The 19,572-nt window shown below is 43.4% G+C and overlaps 1 protein-coding gene across 11 annotated transcripts in view; it reads left to right on the top strand.

Moving 5' to 3' along the window:
- CCNY (cyclin Y) overlaps positions 1–19,572 on the top strand; it is a 171,747-nt gene that overhangs the window by 100,108 nt on the left and 52,067 nt on the right. For all 11 annotated transcript variants that reach the window (XM_006133021.3, XM_075922696.1, XM_075922695.1 and 8 more), the window contains one exon: positions 15,171–15,245. In XM_006133021.3, coding sequence (XP_006133083.2) covers positions 15,171–15,245 — 75 coding nt within the window. The remainder of the gene's footprint in view (positions 1–15,170; positions 15,246–19,572) is intronic.

Below are 19,572 nucleotides of genomic sequence, written 5' to 3' on the forward strand. Positions count from 1 at the left end.
TTGTTTGACTCCTAGTCCAATGTTTGTTGGGAGTTATTTCCTGGCTGCAAAGCAGCACCAGAACAACAGTCAGCAGCAATGTTGTTCATAGCATTTCTTCTGATAGTCCTCCTTGCCTGTGAGGCAGCAGGACTTTCTGGGGAAGGGTCATAGATCCCAGAGAAAATGGTCCTCTGACTCCAATTTTAGCCAGTAAGCTACTCCTCCACCTGCATCAAATGAGCAGACAGACCCATGACACCACTGCAGTTGCAACCACCCCTGCCCTCATTCCATTTGTTGGTTTCAGGACAGGCTGTCTCACTCTTATGATACTTGAGATTTAGTAATCATGGACAAAATAAGTCCTAGGTGCTGTGAGATTGGGCTATGCCATTTAATTTCTGAACATCCTTTTCCCTCACACCCTTCTATCCCATCCTCTTTCAGAGATTCCCTCTCAGCCATAGCTCCTTCATCAGCTCCAGGTTCTGCTTTCAGTGGGAGTTATAGAAGAGTTCCATGTCCTACCTACATCCAAAAGCTCTTCAGGTTCACTCCCCAAGATTCTTCTCAGCAGTTACTTCCCTTTGAAGTGTGCCCCCATACCTCAAAGAACAACAGTATCAGAACAAGTAACCAGCCTATATTTTACTAACCTGTATTTGGATTGAGACCATCAAAACAACTTCATAGCAGGTCTTTCTATACTGTAATGCAAGCTCAGGGCTAATAGAACTTGAGTTAGCAGACCCTGCAGTTGTTAACCAAGGGCTCCATTTGTAAACTGCTTAGGAATTGTTGATCCCTGGTCCCAGCATGGGGGTATAGTGTCTACGCTGCCTTATGAGGGCCTGACTTCCTAGCAGGCTCCCAAAATGTTGCTGCTCTAGCCCCTTGTTTGTGCTCTACTGTGGGAAAACTTCACTGTCACCACTTGACTGTTCAGAGGACCTGGAAAGTTGCCCTTTGGGATTATGGAATACTTGTGGTGACTTCCAAAGCTGCATCTACACTGCAAAGCAGCAGGGCTCGAATTCTTTGTCCGAGGTTGACTCAAGCTTGGACCCTCACCCTTGTGAGATCCTGAAACTCTGAGTTCAAGCCGGGGGTTAGCCCAATTTGTGTGTAGATTGCTGTGGGGTGAGGCTTGAGCCTCAGTTTGAACCCTGGACTTATTTGCAGAGTAGCCAGAGCCTCAGCTAATATTAAGTAGTTTAGATCCATTAATGTCAGTGAAGCTATGTTCATTTACACCGGCTGAAAATCTGTCCCTAGACTTTTGTTTTAAATTGAAATAACATGTAAAACAGGCATTTAAATTATCTGCTAGTCCATTTTGTCATATAGACTGTAACGGCTCACTTGTGATCTTAGATACATTACTGTGCCTCTGAGAGAAGCTGCTGAGCTTCTGAATGTGTAAGCAGTAGGAGATTTTTCAGGCAAGACTGCAATTCCCGCCCACATATCTGGAGATTATATAATCAGATTTTGTGCATATTTCACAGTGGCATGAAACAGGGAGAAAGTAGAAACAGCAAAGTGAAATTAACACTTCTAGTTATTTAAAGGAGAGCTAGGAAGTGCCAGATTTGCAGTATTATTATCTGGGAGACTGTGACACTGAGGGATTTTTTTTCTTTTGGTGGAGAACAGTGATTCCAGATGAGATTGAGAGTATTGGCAAGGCACTCTGTGGCAAGGCACTCTGGTCTGTCCAAGAGGGTCTGGATGCTCTCTTTCTAAAAAGCCTGTTTGCTTTCAAGAACGCCTTCTTTCGAAAGAGCACTTTCGAAAGAAGGCGTTCTTCCTCGTGGAATTAGGTTTACCACCATTGAAAGAAAAGCTGCGTTCTTTCGATTTAATTTCGAAAGAACGCGGCTGCAGTCTAGACGCAGGTGAAGTTTTTTCGAAAAAAGGCTACTTTTTTCGAAAAAAACCCTGAGTCTGGACACAGCCTAATTGAAGACAGTATCATAAAACTGCATAGGCATTCTTAATTACAGCATTTTCTAAACTTTGAGTGTTTGACTTTGCAACAATAGGAATGTGTATTGTGTGTATAATATATAAAAAGTTGAAACTTTAAAGTTACCACATGGCCCTGCAGAGCTAGTACCATTGGAAAGGAGAGATTCTCTGATCCCACTGGGGACTTAATGCTTTTTCTTAACCCTGGCATGTCTGAAGATGGACTACGTTTCTGCATGTTTGATTGAAACAATTTTCATTCACTTGCGGGTGCTCATGGAGTCACCATAACAAGGGCACATGGGTTTACAGGCCTTTTTTGTTTTAAAATTAAGTACAAATATTATCTCTTCCAACTTTCCCTCAATTATACCTGCAGTAGGGTTTTTTCCCTGTAAATTATATGGCAGATGCATAATATAACCACTTGATGCATAGTAGTTTTATCAACATTATTCACGAGTGGTTAGCTTAGATGTTGAGGGCTAGATGAAAGGGATGAGTATGAGGGAGAAGAAGGGCATGGATGGAAAAGTGAAGGAGAGAAACAGAGCATCTCCCATTCCATTGCTATAAAGTCCCTGTTTAGAGCTGCAAAGTTTCAGGATATTTGCCTAAAACTAGTTACTGATCCAGGACTGAACATGACTCATCCTGGGCATTAGGCCAGTGTAATTTTGGGAAGAATTCCATGTCTGGGGGAAGAAGAAAACATTTCTATAGGAGCTGAATTTAAAAATAGCTGTATAAAATGTTTGTGCTTGTTTGAAGCTGCTCACAGGTTTGGGATGATCAAATAAGTCCCAGTGGCAATAAACCAGTGGCAATAACTAAAATGATCACAGGGCTCTGCAGTTGAGCACATTGAAATCCACGCCAGCTGTATGGCATGCATGTATAAGAAATACAGTTGCCACAGGGTAGGATCTATCCTGCCTATACTGCTTTCAGGAACAAAAAGTTTCAAAATGTGAATGGAGATCTTTTTTTCACTGAGCTTTTGATCCATACTCATTTTTTCCTGTGACAAGAACAGCCTCCTCCCTACTCTTCCTCCCCCTTCCTTGCTGGTATGTAAACCATGTGAGTCTGACTAAACTTCCCAGGATCCTGTGAACAAGCCTAAGGGTATGTCTACACTACCCCGCTAGTTCGAACTAGCAGGGTAATGTAGGCATACCGCACTTGCAAATGAAGCCCGGGATTTGAATTTCCCGGGCTTCATTTGCATAAGCGGGGCGCCGCCATTTTTAAAACCCCGCTCGTTCGAAACCTGTGCCGCGCGGCTACACGGGGCACGAACTAGGTAGTTCGAACTAGGCTTCCTAGTTCGAACTACCGTTACTCCTCGTGGAATGAGGAGTAACGGTAGTTCGAACTAGGAAGCCTAGTTCGAACTACCTAGTTCGTGCCCCGTGTAGCCGCGCGGCACAGGGTTCGAACGAGCGGGGTTTTAAAAATGGCGGCGCCCCGCTTATGCAAATGAAGCCCGGGAAATTCAAATCCCGGGCTTCATTTGCAAGTGCGGTATGCCTACAGTACCCCGCTAGTTCGAACTAAGAGGGTAGTGTAGACATACCCTAAAAGAGGGAGCTGTTTGGAGATCCAACTTTCATGGAGGTGACAGCCTCTGTATCATAGTCCTAATAAGATCCTGATGTGTATTTGTGGTTCACACCTTTTCTAGGTGCATGTTTTTGCACTATATATCTTAACTAGAAATACACTGACGCCATCTGACATTCCTGTTGCTGCAATGGCTTTTGGATTCAACCAAAATTCAGTAAATAAAGGAGTGGTACCTCTGACTGGCTTATTATCACTTGCACTCTTATACTCGTGCACACACAATTCATTTAGATTTTGGATGGTAAGAGAGGTTTTTCTTGGAGTAAGGGGCCAGAGGGTGCTCCACCCACCCCGCCTGCATCTGTTTGGTGGCACTGCTTGCTTTGGCTTGTGTATCTGCCCTACATTCCCTGAGGCCCTGTACTGAGGCTATCTAGGCAAACTGCCCTCAGTTCCTTCTCAACTGCCTTTGGTCAGAGTGGAGTTGATCAAGTGCCTGTTTTCCATGTGCCTTTTCCCTCCTTCATGATCATTTTAGTTTTGATAGTTCTTTGTACTGGTAGGTGGGATGTTTCCTCCCCTTCTCTTTCCTCCCCTCCCCCCCCCTCCCCCCCAATCCCATTGCGGGTCTTTAATAAGTTTTCTTCTGTTAGGGATGTTGGGCTCTGTCCAATTTAAAAGGTGCTTATGTTGCGAAGTGCTAGTGTAAGATCTGTGTCTGCACTTCTTTTAAGGGAAGATCCTGAAAGAACAGAGAAATAAACAGTAAGCTCTTAATTGTAGAACAAGCCTTAAAACCAGCTTCAGAGCCAGGTACAAAAAAATCCCCCTGTACAGGAACCCTTCACCTCTGTGGGTGTCCTGTCATCATCAACAATATGGTCACCAAGACCTTCTAAGGGGAAGACGGCATGGAAACCCTGGTCTCCAACACTCTTGATGAATGAGATACCCATAACTGTGCCAGTGTTACTGAGAGGTTCTCATTCAAAGGAGGAGGAGGAGAGGAACATCACAGAGTTCCTCATCCAAGTAGCTGTAGTCACTGGAGGCCTCTGGCCCCAAGAGAAGTGCTAGTGAGGCTCCAAACAGTTTGGGTACTGCGAAGCATGCTAAGACGTAAAACTATCTCAGTGGTAAAGGGCTCAGTTCCAAAGACTGCCACTGCCAATAGAACAACTTCGGTGAAACCTCTACCCCTTCAGTATCGACGTCAGCATGTCACAGGATGGTTTCTGCAACATCATCAATGCCTCCACAGAGTCCTGTTGGTTCAAGTCAGCTCTGTCCCTCAGCGAACACAGGAGATCTTGTTAGTCAGTACCATCCATCCTTTTCTCCACTCTGAGCCTGAAGAGACCTTTGTGAAGCAAGAGGCAGTGGCAGACAGCAGGGTTACCCCTCCTCCTCCCACCCATCAGCATGGCTTCATTGTCTCCGGATGAGACAGTCATGTCACCACTGACACTGTTAGGTAATGATTTTAGGCAATTCCAAGTCCTGATGAAGTAAGTAAATAACATCATGCAAATTCCCCTGCAAGAGATCCAGGATTCCCATCACAGATTCCTGGACATACTGCACACATGTACTTCAGCATGGTTAGCACTGCCAATTAAAGAAGCCCTCTTTGAGCCAGCCAAAACCATCTGGCAAACTCTAGCTATACTCCTCCCACATAAGCAGTTTGATTAAAAAAATAAATAAAATACTGTGCCCCGGCCAGGGACTTGGAGTTTTTATTCTCTCAGCCAGCACTAAAGTCTCTGATGGTGGACACAGTCAATGATAGGTACAGGCAGCATACCTCAAACGCCACCCCAGTCATAAGTATCGAAAAGATCTGGATCTTTTTGATTGAAAGAGATATTTGTCAGCATCATTGCTGGTCAGGATAGCTAGTCACCAGGCTATGTTGTCAGAATAGGACTACCAGAACCATCAGAGGTTTAACGCTTTTATTGACCATTTGCCGCAGGCATATTGAAAACAGTTCATAGAAAAAACTTCATGGCAGGTTGCAGTCAGTGTGGTGGACACTTCCCCCACTGTTAATAATATATGGAGATATACCATCTCATAGAACTTGAAGGGACCTTGAGAGGTCATTGAGACCAGTCCCCTGCCTTCACAGGACCAAGTACCATTGCTGACAGATTTGCCTCAGATCTCTAAATGACCACCTCAAGGATGGAGCTCGCAACTCTCGATTTAGCAAGCCAATGCTCAAACCACAGAGCTATCCCTACTTTCATGATAGTGATGAGGCAATTAGCCTGATTTGAGTCCTCTAGGTTTCCAGAAGAGGCTTTTTCTATCGATTGGAGCCCTGTACCATTTGGGGATATTCGTGTGGTTCTTAAGTCTCATGAAATGGCCTTTTGAGCCTCTAGCTGCATGCTCACTTTTCATTTTTACCAAAGTTTTGTAGCAATTGTAAATCTAATTCAATGAATGCCAGTGAAAATGAGGTAGGAGCAGAGGCTAAAATAGGGAAAGAACAAGTTAAAAATTAGACAAGTGAGATGTTTTCAAGGCTCTAGGGTGTAATGAAATTTATCCTAGTTATTCTGTAAGCTGACTGTGGAAATATCTAAACCGTCAGTGATTCTCTTTGAAAAGCCATAGAAGATGGATGAGATCCCAGAGGACTCGGAGGGTGCATCTACATGGCACCCTTAGCTCTAAATAAGCTACACAATTTGAGCTACACAAATTGCATAGCTTAATTGAGTTAATTTCAAAATAAACCGCTATTCCGAAATGTTTGTTAATCCTTGTGGAACAAGGTTTACAGGGACGTCAGAATAGTGAATCCATTACATTTCAAAATAATGTGCTGGAAGTATCCCGAAATAGTGCCAGAGTGTAGATGTACCTGGAAAAAACAGCTATTGTGTCAATTTATAAAAAAAGGGGGGAGGAGGACAACCTGGGGAATTACAGACCAGATAGCTTAACTTCAATGCCAGGAAGGATAATAGAGCAGATAATTAAGCAATCAGTTTGCAAACACCTAGAAGACAATAAGGTGATTAGTAACTGCATGGATTTATTAAGAATAAATCATGTCAAACTAACCTAATAGCTTTCATTGGCTGTCTAAAAAGCCTTATGATTAGAGAGGAAGTGCTAAATGTGGTGCATGTTGACTTTAGAAGGCTTTTGATACAGTCTTGCATGACCTGCTCATAAACAAATTAGGGAAATACAACCTAAATGGATGATTTAGTTGGGAGTGGTCCTGCTTTGGGCAGGGGGCTGGACTCAATGACCTCCTGAGGTCTCTTCCAGCCCTAGGATTCTATAATTCTATACTGTAAGGTGGGTGCATAATTGGGTTTTAAAACCATTTCCAGAGAGTAGTAAGTGGTTCAGACAAGGTGGAAGGCCATATCAATGAGGTCCTGCAGGGATCAGTTTTGTTCAATATTTTATCAGTGATTTAGATCAGTGTTTGTCAACCATTTTTGATAAATTATTTTTTGAAAAAGGGGTACTTTAAGTATCCCCAATGACCCACCCCTCCCCCAAAGCCAGGCACTGGACATATGGTAACCCTACCTTTAAAGTACTTGCAGGGAGCAAGTGACCTGCCAGTTCTGGGCTTGCCATGTGAGGCTGTGTGCTCCCACCCCTGCCCAGCGCCCCCCCTATCGTGGCACCCTGGGCTAACTGCCTCTCCCTGTGTCCCCCCTCGCTACGCCACTGATGGGTGGGGGTCCTTTGGAGCAAAGCTTATTGTGCCATTTCACTGCCTTTTAGCTCCTCTCCACAGCGCCACAGGGAAGGGGCAATGGGGATGTGTTGTACTGAGCTACTGGCGGGAGTGGGGGTAATGCATGTCTCCAAATTCAGTTGCCCTCCCCGCTGGAGCACCCTGGGGAGGCAGCAGTGCAGGGTGGCAGGCAGACAGTGCACAAGGGAAGCTGGTTTTTAAACTGGCTTCCCTCATGGACCAGCTCCACCTGCCGCCATCTGCTGCTGCCTCTGATAGAGAGGCAGCAGTGCACGCTGGTAGAAGGCTTCCTGGGAGTGGGGCCAGGAGCACACTGGCTACTGGCCCTGCTCCTGGGGACTAATAAATAGTCATGTAACCGCAAAGATTTAACGCAATTACACGACCATTCAGTTACCCGATAGCTAACCACTCTACACAGCTTGATACGCCATTCCCTTTAAACATAGGAAGATCTTAACTAACATAAAATCAAACAAAGTGCATTAAAGGTGATCAGTTTAGCACGCATCAGATCAGAGTTCTATTCAACTAACTGGAGTCTCCCTTCATTTTTTTTTAAGTGCCTCTATTTAGTACAAGATAGCATAAAATTACAAGTTATGCACTTCACTCAGTTTGTAAAAGAAAAAGTACCTAACTCATTGGGATAGATATTAGGGATGTTAAATTTCAATGAATCAACTAATGGAGTAGTTGATGGAATTTCCATTGACTATTCAATTTGTTGATAAGGAGTGGAGAGGGGCACTTGCTATACCTTCTGCACCTCTGCCTTTTAAATGTAGTAAAAGCAAAAGAGTAGCAGGGACTCAAGCAGTTCCCACTTGACTGGAGTTCTGCCTCTCCCTTTGAAATGTAGCAAGTGCCCCACAAGGCTTTTAAGCCATCTTCCCCCAGCACTGGCTCCTGCTCCCCAACCTTGCTGCCTCTCTGATAGTGACAGCAGAGGGAGCGGGGAAGAGCGACTAGTCAAGTGACTACCTGCCATCCCGAAAAACATATCCTTATCAGGTAGTCGACTAGTCGCTTACATCCCTAATAGAAATGATGCAAAGAGGTCAGAAGGAACTCTTCTCTTTTTTTTGTTGTACCTCAGGCCCTATTTTCTCAGAAGTATTCCCCTCAGATTTTCAGAAATCCCAGATTCTTCTCGCGCCCCTCCCCCCCGCCCGATGGAGCACTGTGTCTCTCTTTACTGATTTCCACACTTGTGGGTACTTATAATAAAACAGAAGAAGGTTTATTTATGAAAGAATAGAGATTCAATTAGAAACGAGAATATGGTGGAAAGAAACAGTTACAATAAAGCACAAAATCACAAAACTCAAACTAGTGCCTGTGCTTACTAATAGTTGCCTTTCCTGTCTAATAAAGTAGTCCCCATTATCTCTGACTCCCCCACACTGAGTTCAGTCTCTTGCAGAGCTGGCTGACTTTACAGGGATCAGGCTCCATGCTTTCATGAAAACACCCCTGCTCCGTGAGAGATTTGTCAGTGAATGGATTCAGAGTCTTCCCCCCCCCCCCCCAACTCAGTATTCTACTGAAACAATCTTTTGTCTCTATTCACAGATTAATTCTCTGTCATAATATTCCTCTCTTTTTTTTTTTTTTTTTTTAAAAACCTCCACGTGGTTTAAATTTTGCAGTTGTCTGATGGTTTTCTCTTGGTTTTGGAATGGAGCAAGGCTTGATAGTTAAGCCTTGCATTACATCATTGTCTAACTAGGGAGGTGCAACCATTTTTTTACTGCTTGAATGGACCATCCGTGAGACACATTATCCCTGATGACTAGCTTTTACTGCAAGATCATACAGCATATTTTCAGAACAGTTACATTATTCTTTCAGTATTGTTCATTGTAGCCTCTAAAACTAACTTGCCTTTATATATTGACTCTTTATTTATACTCTGTAATGCAAGGAACCTATAGGCCTGTATCCTGTAAGACATGGGGCTTCCGCAGTTAGCATAAAGCTTGGGTCTGTGGACTTCGGAATAGGTAAATGTCCCGATCATAACCCCTAAGTTAAGATGAATAAACTGTCATGTATAAGAGACTGGCAACTCAACATTAGGAGATTGAGGAAATAGAAATAATTAAGAGGGAAATACCCCCTACAGAATGTGCATTAAACATAGTGTCAGCATAACATAAAAAAGTTATGTCCAGCCCAGGGCAGCAGCAGAGAGAGATGTAGTCCTGGGGAGGTGCCAGAATAATGGCCACTGTGGCAGGGGAGCAGGCAGGGGAAGGTGATGGTGATGAAGATGATGGCTAATGTTCCAGCTTGTTCTACAAAAGATGGCATGAGTGTATGGGTCATCTGACTATACTTTGTAGGACATCTGTCTGCCTTAAGGATGTTAAGTATCGACAAACTGGCTAATAGAATAGTCAATGCATTTTTGCATCAACTATTTGATTAGTCGATAGGGCGCTTTCGTCTTTGAAGTGTAGCAACAGCCCTAGGGCCCCGATCCTGCAAACACGAAGCACACAGGTAAAAGTGCTGCACAAAACCCAGGATCAGCTGGGCTCCCCAGCTGGTCCAGGGCTCCATGTGGTGCTGCCTCTTAGAAATGCTGCAGGGAGCCTGATGCTGGCTCCCAGCAGCATTTCAAAGCAGCAGCGCTGCATGGAGGCCATGGTCAGCAAGGGAGTCCCCAGCTGATCCTGGGCTCCGTGTGGTGCTGCCTCTTTGAAATGCTGCGAGGAGACTGAGGCTGGGCTCCCTGTTGCGTTTCAAGGAGACAATACCCCATGGAGCCCAGAGTCAGTGAGGAAGTCCCCAGCTGAATAAATCAAGTACATACAACAGTTGCCAAGTTCTTGGATCTGACTTGAAGCAGTGATGAAATAGTCTGTTGACTTGTTCAGTCCCTTGGTTAGAAAGCTCCCATTAGTATAAGTCCATAGGCCAGAAATGAGAGTTGGAAAGGGCAAACTGGAGATGTCTCAAGGGCCTTTATAACTCCTGCCTTGTGGCGAGAAACTTTGTTTCAAACAAAGCCTTTAGCATAGTTTGTGGGAAAATACAGGCACAAGATGGAATTTGGTGTCACATGTTCTAGTCATATGCTTCAATGCAGGGGTGGCCAACCCATGGCTCTGGAGCCACTTGTGGCTCTTCTGAAGTTAAAACGCAGCTCCTTGCTCAGGCACTGACTCGGGCTGCAGCTACAGGTGTCCACTTTCTAGTGCTCAACTCCTGGCTTCACCTCCTCCAAGTGTATTACTGCCTTGCTCCTTCCCTCCCCCAGAGAGCCTCCTGAGAACCATGAAAAAGCTGACTGCAGTGGGCAAGAGGCACGGGGAAGGAAAAGGAGGCAGTGATCGGTTGGGCTGCTGATGGGCAAAAGATACTGGAGATGGGAGAGGAGGTATCTGCTGGGGACTGCTGACAAATTACTGTAGCTCTTTGGCAATGTACAGTGGTAAACTGTGGCTCCTTCTCAGGCTTAGGTTGGCCACACCTGCTTCCATGAGTTTAGCAAATGTGAATTGGCCTCTGCTATGTCAGACCATCCACATTAAAGTCTGTCATGTGTGGATAAGCTTCTTTCATGGCCTGGTGTGTGTGGGTGGGGCATCACTCAAATACTCCATTCACAGTGTGTTGGTTAAACTTGATGTAAAATGCCTTGTGGCTGTTACCACAGGAGGAAATGCATTTGAAATATAGGCACATAGTCAATATTCAGAACTTTAAATACAAAAACGATGCATGCTTACAAATAGGATAATCATATTCTGAAGATTGTAGCTTTTATTACAGTGGCATCAATAATGATCTATATAATCACATGTAATAATAAAACATCACAACTTCCTTGTTTGCTCTCATTATTCTCCTTTATGCCAATTATTGAAGATTGTTCAGATTTAAAAAAAGTTGTCTGTGCCTCAGTTTACTTATTGGGAAATGAGTAATTGCTCCTGTATTTTCTGCTTTGTGGTATACTCCAGGAGCTCCCAGTCAAGTCTCAGGTTTCTGTACATCATCCTTCTCTGGATAGAGACTCTTCCTTCACACCTCTGAGTGAGGTTTTAAAGTTGCACGGCCACCTCTTACCTACCCATGTGTTACAAGGTAGTGTTTGCTAAGCATTTTGATGCTTTGAAGAAATGAGCTAGACACGTAAGTAGTATAAAAGTATCATTAGGTTAGAAATGTGCTACATCTTTGAGTCTGTTTGTTCAAAAATTTCTCCTAAATCAGTGGTTCCCAAACTTTTTGACATCACAGCCCTCTTTTTTTGATTTTTTTTTTTAAAAAACCCTCACGCCCCTATGCTCCCAAATAGCAGCAAAACTTGTTGAGCAAAAGGAAAAAGGGAACTGAACAGGGCAGCAAAACTTGATTGGGGGGGAGAGGGAAGCTGGTTTGCCTTGTGCGCCCCCTGGAATTTCATCACACCCCCTAGTTTGGGAACCGATGTCCTAAATGGCAAGAACTAGGAACGCCAAATTTCTTCTTATCCTACCTAACTTAAAATAAGGTCAGGGTTTGGTTGTGCCAGGAAAACTGTAATTGCCAGGAATAGGACTGTTTCCCATATTATGGAAGGGGAGGGAGGCACAGAGAAAAGGGATGCAATACTGACCTTTGAAGGGATTGTGGTAACTGCTTTGAAACTTAAAACGATGTGTGTACTTCTGTTGACTTCCTCATACATACGTCACAGACTTCTATACAAGTTTTAAGTACAATCTTCAATGGAGTTTGTTGACCAGCTTTAAATTGAAGTGCATATGTGTTTGCAGTTGTACAGTAAATTGAGATTTTACTTATCTCAGGTCTATCACAGCCTGAAAATGTATTCACCAGGTAAAAATATTCCTCCAATAGTGATGCTTCAATAGTATATAAACAATTATAGCCTAAAGAAGTGGTTTTCAATCATTTTTTATTTGCAGATCCCTAAGAATTTTTTAATGGAGGTGCAGACCCTTTTGGTAATCATAGATAAGTCTGCAGGTTCACAGAGGTTCATAGACCACACGTTAAAACCACTGGCCTAAATAAAACGTTTTCTCTTTTACCCTGTTCTTTTCAATATGCTGTCAGAGAAGAACATTGTATCTGAAGAACTAAATATCACTTTAAATTCCTGTCCTCTTTTAATTTTCATTTGATATTTCTTCCACACTAAGTCCCTTTATAGTCCTGTTACTTTGTTTAGATGGAAACTCATCTTAGAGATATGGAAATCAGTTTTTCTTTCTTCCTTGCAAGCAGTGCCTGAACCTGTGCCAAAATGTCCCTATGTACTGAAAAGATGAGGGTCAATCCTGTGGCCTTAGACTGGAACAAAAGGAAACACCTGTCTGCTCAAGTGCTTTCTTTAAATGTCAGAGTTCAGCTTCGTTTTAGAGAGACTGCTTTAGTGACTGATTTTTACATTGCCGTGCTGTAAACAGAAATTGCATGGAAACCTCTACAGTAGGATAAAATCATACTGGTTTTACTAATATGAAAGATGACACTCAACAATTTTAAAGTATTGTTTATTCTTCTACCTAATGAAATGCATCTTGGTTCAGACTGGAAAATTACCTTAGCAGCGCCACTCATCTCATTGCAGGTCATCTGCTTTCTATTATTTACTTCTTTGGTGCTATTTCTGAATAAGACATAGAAAGCCGTATGAAAAATGTTGTTTGTTGTCATGAACTGTTCAGTTTCTCAGAGAAATAAGACGCCATCTCAATCTTTTGTCAGCACCACAATAAATTATGATTTCTAAGAGTAGTAACCTGACTTTCCAATGGTTTGGTGACCAGTTGGCAGGATTCTTTTGTTGAGTGTGCTGGAAGAATTATTTGAAAATCTAGATATAATAGTGTAGTCGATTAACTGATTAACCTAGAAGCAAAAAAGCTTATAGGTTAATGCCATAGACTATATTCATTTCCCTCCCTCGCCAGTAAATTTTTTAGCAGGTTGGCCAGCAGCCTGGCTCAGTCCTGGCTTGTGACTGGACTCGGGCTGAGGCTCTGCATTTAAAGTGTATTAGGATCCGGGTGGGCAAGCAGCCCAGCACAGTTCTAGCTTGCGCTGGGTCCGGGAGCTCAGACCCACCCTAGACGGGCTGTTGCCACCCCGCACTGCTGCCTCTGATATAGAGGCAGAAGCATGGTGTGGCAGGGGGCTCCTTGGGAGTGAGGCTGAAGCGCACTGGCTACCAGCTCCACCTGCGGGGACTATAGAATAGTTGACTAACCAATACGAACTCATGAGGTTACTCGACTATTCAATTAACCGATATTTAACATCTCTACTTGGAAATAATGAGCCTCTCCCCAATTGGGAGGTTGATTCAGGTGTCACTTGTTGCATATGAGGCGGAGATAGTAGGCCTGATCTGTGGAATCCAGCTGTGGTTCTCAACTAAAACCCCACAAACAGTCTTTATGTTGTGCTTGCAAGGTGAGGATCATGTTTGGGGATGCAATGTGGGATGAGAAGACGTGGTGCTGGTTGTGATGTTGGGGGAACAGTGTGTTGGAAGGAAATGGCAAAAAGAGGACTAGCCAAAAGGGATAAGAATGGGAAAGAGAGGAGAGAAGAGAAGGTAAGAAGTTTGGCTGAAAAGCCCAGTGAATAAGTTGGGGGAAATAAAGAAGGCTAAGGAGATACATAGAAAAGTGAAGGTCCAGCTTGGGGGAGAACATAGTCACTAAGCTAAAAAATACCTCACTTTCATCTTGGCAAGAAATGGGTCTTGATTTCAGATTTGCTTCGCTTGCCAGTGGATCTGTTGGAGGAGGAAAAAATGGGGAGAATTATTTTTCGGTTGGGAGATATTACCTGACAGAAAAGTAGCAACCTTCTTAATTGGTTCTGAGGCAAATGAACCCGGTGTGGTTCACTGTCCCATGCAGTGGCACTTAAACCACAGCAACAGATAAGAACGAGAGACCTCAACAGCATGGGGTGAGAGCCAGCTGGCTTTTAGTTCAGAGGGTAGAGGCTCCTATACTAAACTCCGGAGGTCCCAGGTTCAGATTCACCCAGAAGAGAAGACGCAGAGCTATGGAGGTTGTGCTTAAAGAGGAAGCAAAAAAGATTAGAGAATGAGGTACCTGTTTTTACACTGTGCTCGGATTACTTGGCCAGAAGTAAGGTTTATGAAGAAATGGTGACAGGAGGGAGGAAGGGGGGGATTTGGGGCAGATGAGTTTGAGGGTGTTAACCTTGCCAAGGAAAATGATGCTTTCTGGAAGTTCATGTGTGTTGTGAAAGGAGGAAGCAGGTTGGTAATGAGGTAATTTGTGACCTGGTACTACAGGGCATCCTTATGATTATCTTGGTGCATTCTTTTTAGAAATGAAGTAGCCACAGGAGGCAATGTGCCATTCTGTGACTCTTCCTGTGGTCCTTGTGATAAGTTAGTTTTCCAAAAGTGTGGCCTTTTTAAACACACTGGTCTAGAGTAACTTGTTTAAATTAAACATCAATAGTTGTTTGTTGTAATCACATGTAACAGTGGAAAGCCATCTACTGTCCACATGGCTCTATATAATTGTTATACTGTATCTAATTTTCCTATATTATATGCAGAAAGCTCTATTACTGCACTTGGCAAAAGCTTTGGGATGTGCAAAGGAAAAGAATGAAAAATGTACAACTCTTGACTTTGTAATACACACTTTTAAAAGCTGCTTGTCTTGCATCAATCCGTAGAAACCATTACACTGAAGGCCGCATCCCCTTTCTGATGCAAACAGTCCTGATTCCTCTGGGGACCATTTGTGTGACTAAGGGCTTCAAGACTGGGCCTCAAGATTGCATATAAAAAAGTTACAGTAAAACAAATTAATCGGTCAGTTTTAATAAAAAGAAAATCTGCTTGTTGCATAAACATTAATGTACTGTAACTTTGTTTCTTCCTTTCAAGATTTGAATATGGAATTCAATCCATCGGATCACCCACGGGCCAGCACAATATTCCTCAGTAAATCTCAAACAGATGGTAGGTTACTGGATTTACTACAGTTTTCTCTGTGTTCAGATTATTTCTAAACTTTTCATGCGGTAATCTCTTGGGCAGTTTAGTTGAATTGATTGTCTCTGATATCAGCCAAAGACTTAAATATAAAGTGGGGTGGGAGGCTTTTTGTTTTTGTTTTGTTTGGATGTTTTGCCATGCTTCAGGAGAACAAGACACAACAATGGCAGATAGGTGTGGCTACACGTAATTGGCCAGATTGTTAGTTCATGTAAATTGAACCTATGTTGATATACTCTGACTCAGTGGTTTTTTATTAGTAACTAATGCATGGTAAGGCAACAGTTCCCAATTGCTGGGCGGACCTCGAGCTGCTGGGCCGCAGCGGCTGTTGAGCGCTGGCAGGGGTGGGGTCTGGAGAGCAGGGGGTCCATGCAGCTGGAGAGCAGCACAGAGCTGCTCTGCGTGGCCCTACTGCCATGTAGGGAAGCGCTCTTCCATGGCCGGGAGGAGACTGCGCCATGCGGCCCTCCTGCTGTGCGGGGAGTCACTCTTCTGAGGCTGGAGGAGACCTTGTCCCTGCCCAGCTGAGAGGAGGGGAGGACATGCCTCTCCCAACAGCTGTGGTGGGAGGAGGACCCTAGAGCCTCTGAGATGTGGGCAGCACTGCAAGACTAGGTGAGGGGGGTGCGGTAGGCACTGGGGGCTCCAGGGGCAGGGCTAGTCCTGGGGGATGCTGGAGGCTGAGCTAGTAGTGAGGGGTCTATGGGTGCAGGGCTGGCACTGAGGGGCTCTGGGGATGAGGCTAATATTGGGGGCTGGCAATGGGGCAGGCTCGGGGGGGTGCAGTGGGGCTCAAAAGAGGAGGCTGATACTGGGCATCTGGTGGTGGTGGGATTCTAAGGGGCAGAGGGCTGGCACTGAGGCATTTGGGATGGGGGGCTGGCACTAGGGAGGTTGGTGCAGGGTACTCTGCGGTTAGTGGCTGGTGCTGTGGAGTAGGGGGCTCTAGGGGCTAGGGCTGGCACTGGGGACTCTGGGGGCTGGGCTTTTGGCAGACTGGTAATGTTTTAAGTGCATATTTATCATTTGCATAATGAATATACAAATAAAATGTTACTGGTCCACCAAAAGTTTGAGAATGGGTTTGCCAGTGCCATCAGTACCAAAAAGGTTGGGAAACACTGTGTAAGGTATGATTCTGCTTTCTTTATGCAAAACAATAAAATCTAAGCTGACTTCAAAGTTATTCTTGCCTGTGAAAAGACTGCAGGATCAGACATATAGGTATTGATCTTCTCTCTAATTTATTTGAATCCTAACCTACTAATTTTTTTTTAATTGTCACATCAAGATTGTTAAAATTGCCTATCCTGCAAACACCTGAGCTCTTGCAGAAGTTAACACCTGTGAATTATCCTGTAGAGTAGACCCCATTGGACTACTGCCGTGTATCAAGTCATGCGGATGAGTTGGTTTGTGACTGAAGTCATCTGTTGGACATAATCCTTAAAGGTCTTATTTAATGAGTCACCATGTTGAAATCATTTGGACCCATGGATATACAGAGAAGTGCACATAGGGCCTGAAGCAAAGCCCATTTAAGTCAGTGGCAGTCTCTCCATTGACATCAGGTAGCTTTAGGTTAGGTCCATGAATAAATGCTTACAGAATTGGGCCCTGTAGAGTATTGAAAATTGCAAGTTCAAAGCACATAATTGAGCTACAAATACTAATAGGTAAAAAAAAAATGGTTCTCTACAACTGGGATACTCCTGAAGTCAGCTAGAGGTTTTGTGTCAAGACAGAGTGAAGTGGAGGAGACTTGTAGATGACCTATGCTCCACTCCGAGTACAAGGGTTTAAGAAGTGTCTGCCTTTTAGTACAATTGTCTTTCAGTGAGCTAGCTTTGCAGTTCTTGTGCATCCACATAGCTTAGCTGGACCAAAGGCAGTTTAAACCAGCTGAGGATGTAGCCTGATGTTGGCCCCATACAGGTTGAAAAATATAAATGACAGTTCACATGAGCTCTCTGGGTTTTGAAAACCTAAATATTTTTATTGATCAGCATGGTTTGACAGTGTCTTTTATTTGTCCGGATTTTTTTAAACTGAGAGGCAAATATAACCTGACAGAAATTAAGTCTGTTTTTAAAAGATCCTCTTGATGTGTCCTGCTTGAGTGAAGTCATGAATACAAAGCCCGTTATTTTCTACCCAGATTTTCCAAGCAAATTTTCTTTTGTTTATTTCGTTGTGCGTTCTCTGTTCTCCTTTTTCGGCAGTATATGAACTCTGTTTTAGATGTACGAGTAAATAAGTATCAGAGGGGTAACTGTATTAGTCTATATCTCCAAAACCGGCAAGGAGTCCTTGTGGCACCTTAAATACGGACAGTTTTATTAAAGCAAAAGCTTTCATGGATCAAAAACACTTTTGTCACTTGGTCCACTCCATGCATCTGATGGAGTGGTTTTTACTCACTAAACTTTATGCCCAAATAAATCTATTAGTCTTTAAGGTAACCTAGGACTCCTCATTGTTTTTGAATACGTGATGCTTTTCTAAGTTTTTATTCAGCTAAGTGCACATTTGTGTATCAGAAATTCTAGTGGCATCTTTTTCAGTTTTTATTTTTGTTTTCTGGTAATTTTTAAAATGGTCCTCTTCAGAGAAGATGCATTTAGACCCAGATCTGTAGTGGGTTGTGTGTGGGTACTCTTCTGCTCCTGGAGGCCTGTTGACTCCATCTGCCCAGAATGGGGCCTTAATTTAAAGCCAGGAGCATGTTGCTTTGCCATTGATTTGCTGTGAGATTTATGTATGTCACTTAACCACACACATCACCCGGCATCCTTTCCTAGGTTTGGCAATCTGTAACTTGGCTGTGGTGACCCTTACATCAGTGGTATTATGAAAGTGCAAAGTACTAATTGAATGCAAGTATTGTTTTTAGAGCTGGTTGAAGTGATGAAAAAAGTCATTAAAAATCATGTTTCAAAATATTTGATCCACTCTACTATCATTGTTTTATTAAATAAGCTCAGAGAACTTGTAGGTAAGGTCCCATGGGAAGCAAGACTGAAGGGAAAAACAACTGAGGAGAGTTGGAAGTATTTCAAAGGGACGTTGTTAAGGGCCCAAAAGCAAACAATTCCGCTGTGTAGGAAAGATAGAAAATATGGCAAAAGACCAGCTTGGCTTAACAAGGAGATCTTGCATGATCTCAAAATAAAAAAGGAGTTGTATAAAAAATGGAAACTAGGACAACTAACAAAGGATGAATATAGGCAAGCAACATGGGAATGCAGGGTCAAGATTAGAAAGGCAAAGGCACAAAATGAGATCAAACTGTCTACAGGCGTAAAGGGAAACAAGAAGACCTTTTATAAATACATTAAAAGGAAGAGGAAGACCAAGGACAGGGTAGGCCCACTGCTTAGTGAGGAGGGAGAAGCAGTAACAGGGAACTTGGAAATGGCGGAGATGCTCAATGACTTCTTTGTTTCGGTCTTCACCGAGAAGTCTGGAGGTGTGCCTAATGTAGTGAATACAAGCAGAGAGAGGGTAAGTTTAGAAGATAGGATACACAAAGAACAAGTTAAAAATCACTTAGGAAAGTTAGATGTCAGCAAGTCACCAGGTCCTGATGAAATGCATCCCAGGATACTCAAGGAGCTGATAGAGGAAGTATCTGAGCCTTTAGTTATGATCTTTGAAAAATCATGGCAGACAGGGGAGATTCCAGAAGACTGGAAAAGGGCAAATATTGTGCCCATCTATAAAAAGAGGAATAAGAACAACCCAGGAAACTACAGCCTGATCAGTTTAACGTCTGTCCCAGGGAAGATAATGGAGCAGGTAATTAAGGAAATTCTATGCAAACACTTGGAAGGTAATAAAGTGATAGGGAATAGCCAGCATGGGTTTGTGAAGAACAAGTCATGCCAAACTAATCTGATAGCTTTCTTTGATAAGATAACGAGCCTTGTGGATAAGGGAGAAGCGGTGGATGTCATATACCTAGACTTTAGTAAGGCATTTGATACGGTCTCGCATGATATTCTTATTGATAAACTAGGCAAATATAACTTAGATAGGGCCACGATAAGGTGGGTGCATAATTGGCTGGATAACCGTAGTCAGAGAGTTGTTGTTAACGGTTCTAAATCCTGCTGGAAAGGGATAACAAGTGGAGTTCCTCAAGGGTCTGTTTTGGGACCCGTACTGTTCAATATCTTCATCAATGATGTAGATATTGGGATAGAGAGTACGCTTATTAAGTTTGCAGATGATACCAAACTGGGTGGGGTTGCAACTTCTTTGGAGGATAGGGACATAATTCAAAATG

The sequence above is a fragment of the Pelodiscus sinensis genome, chromosome 2 (genome assembly GCF_049634645.1).
Source record: "Pelodiscus sinensis isolate JC-2024 chromosome 2, ASM4963464v1, whole genome shotgun sequence".
Taxonomy (NCBI): Eukaryota; Metazoa; Chordata; order Testudines; family Trionychidae; genus Pelodiscus; species Pelodiscus sinensis.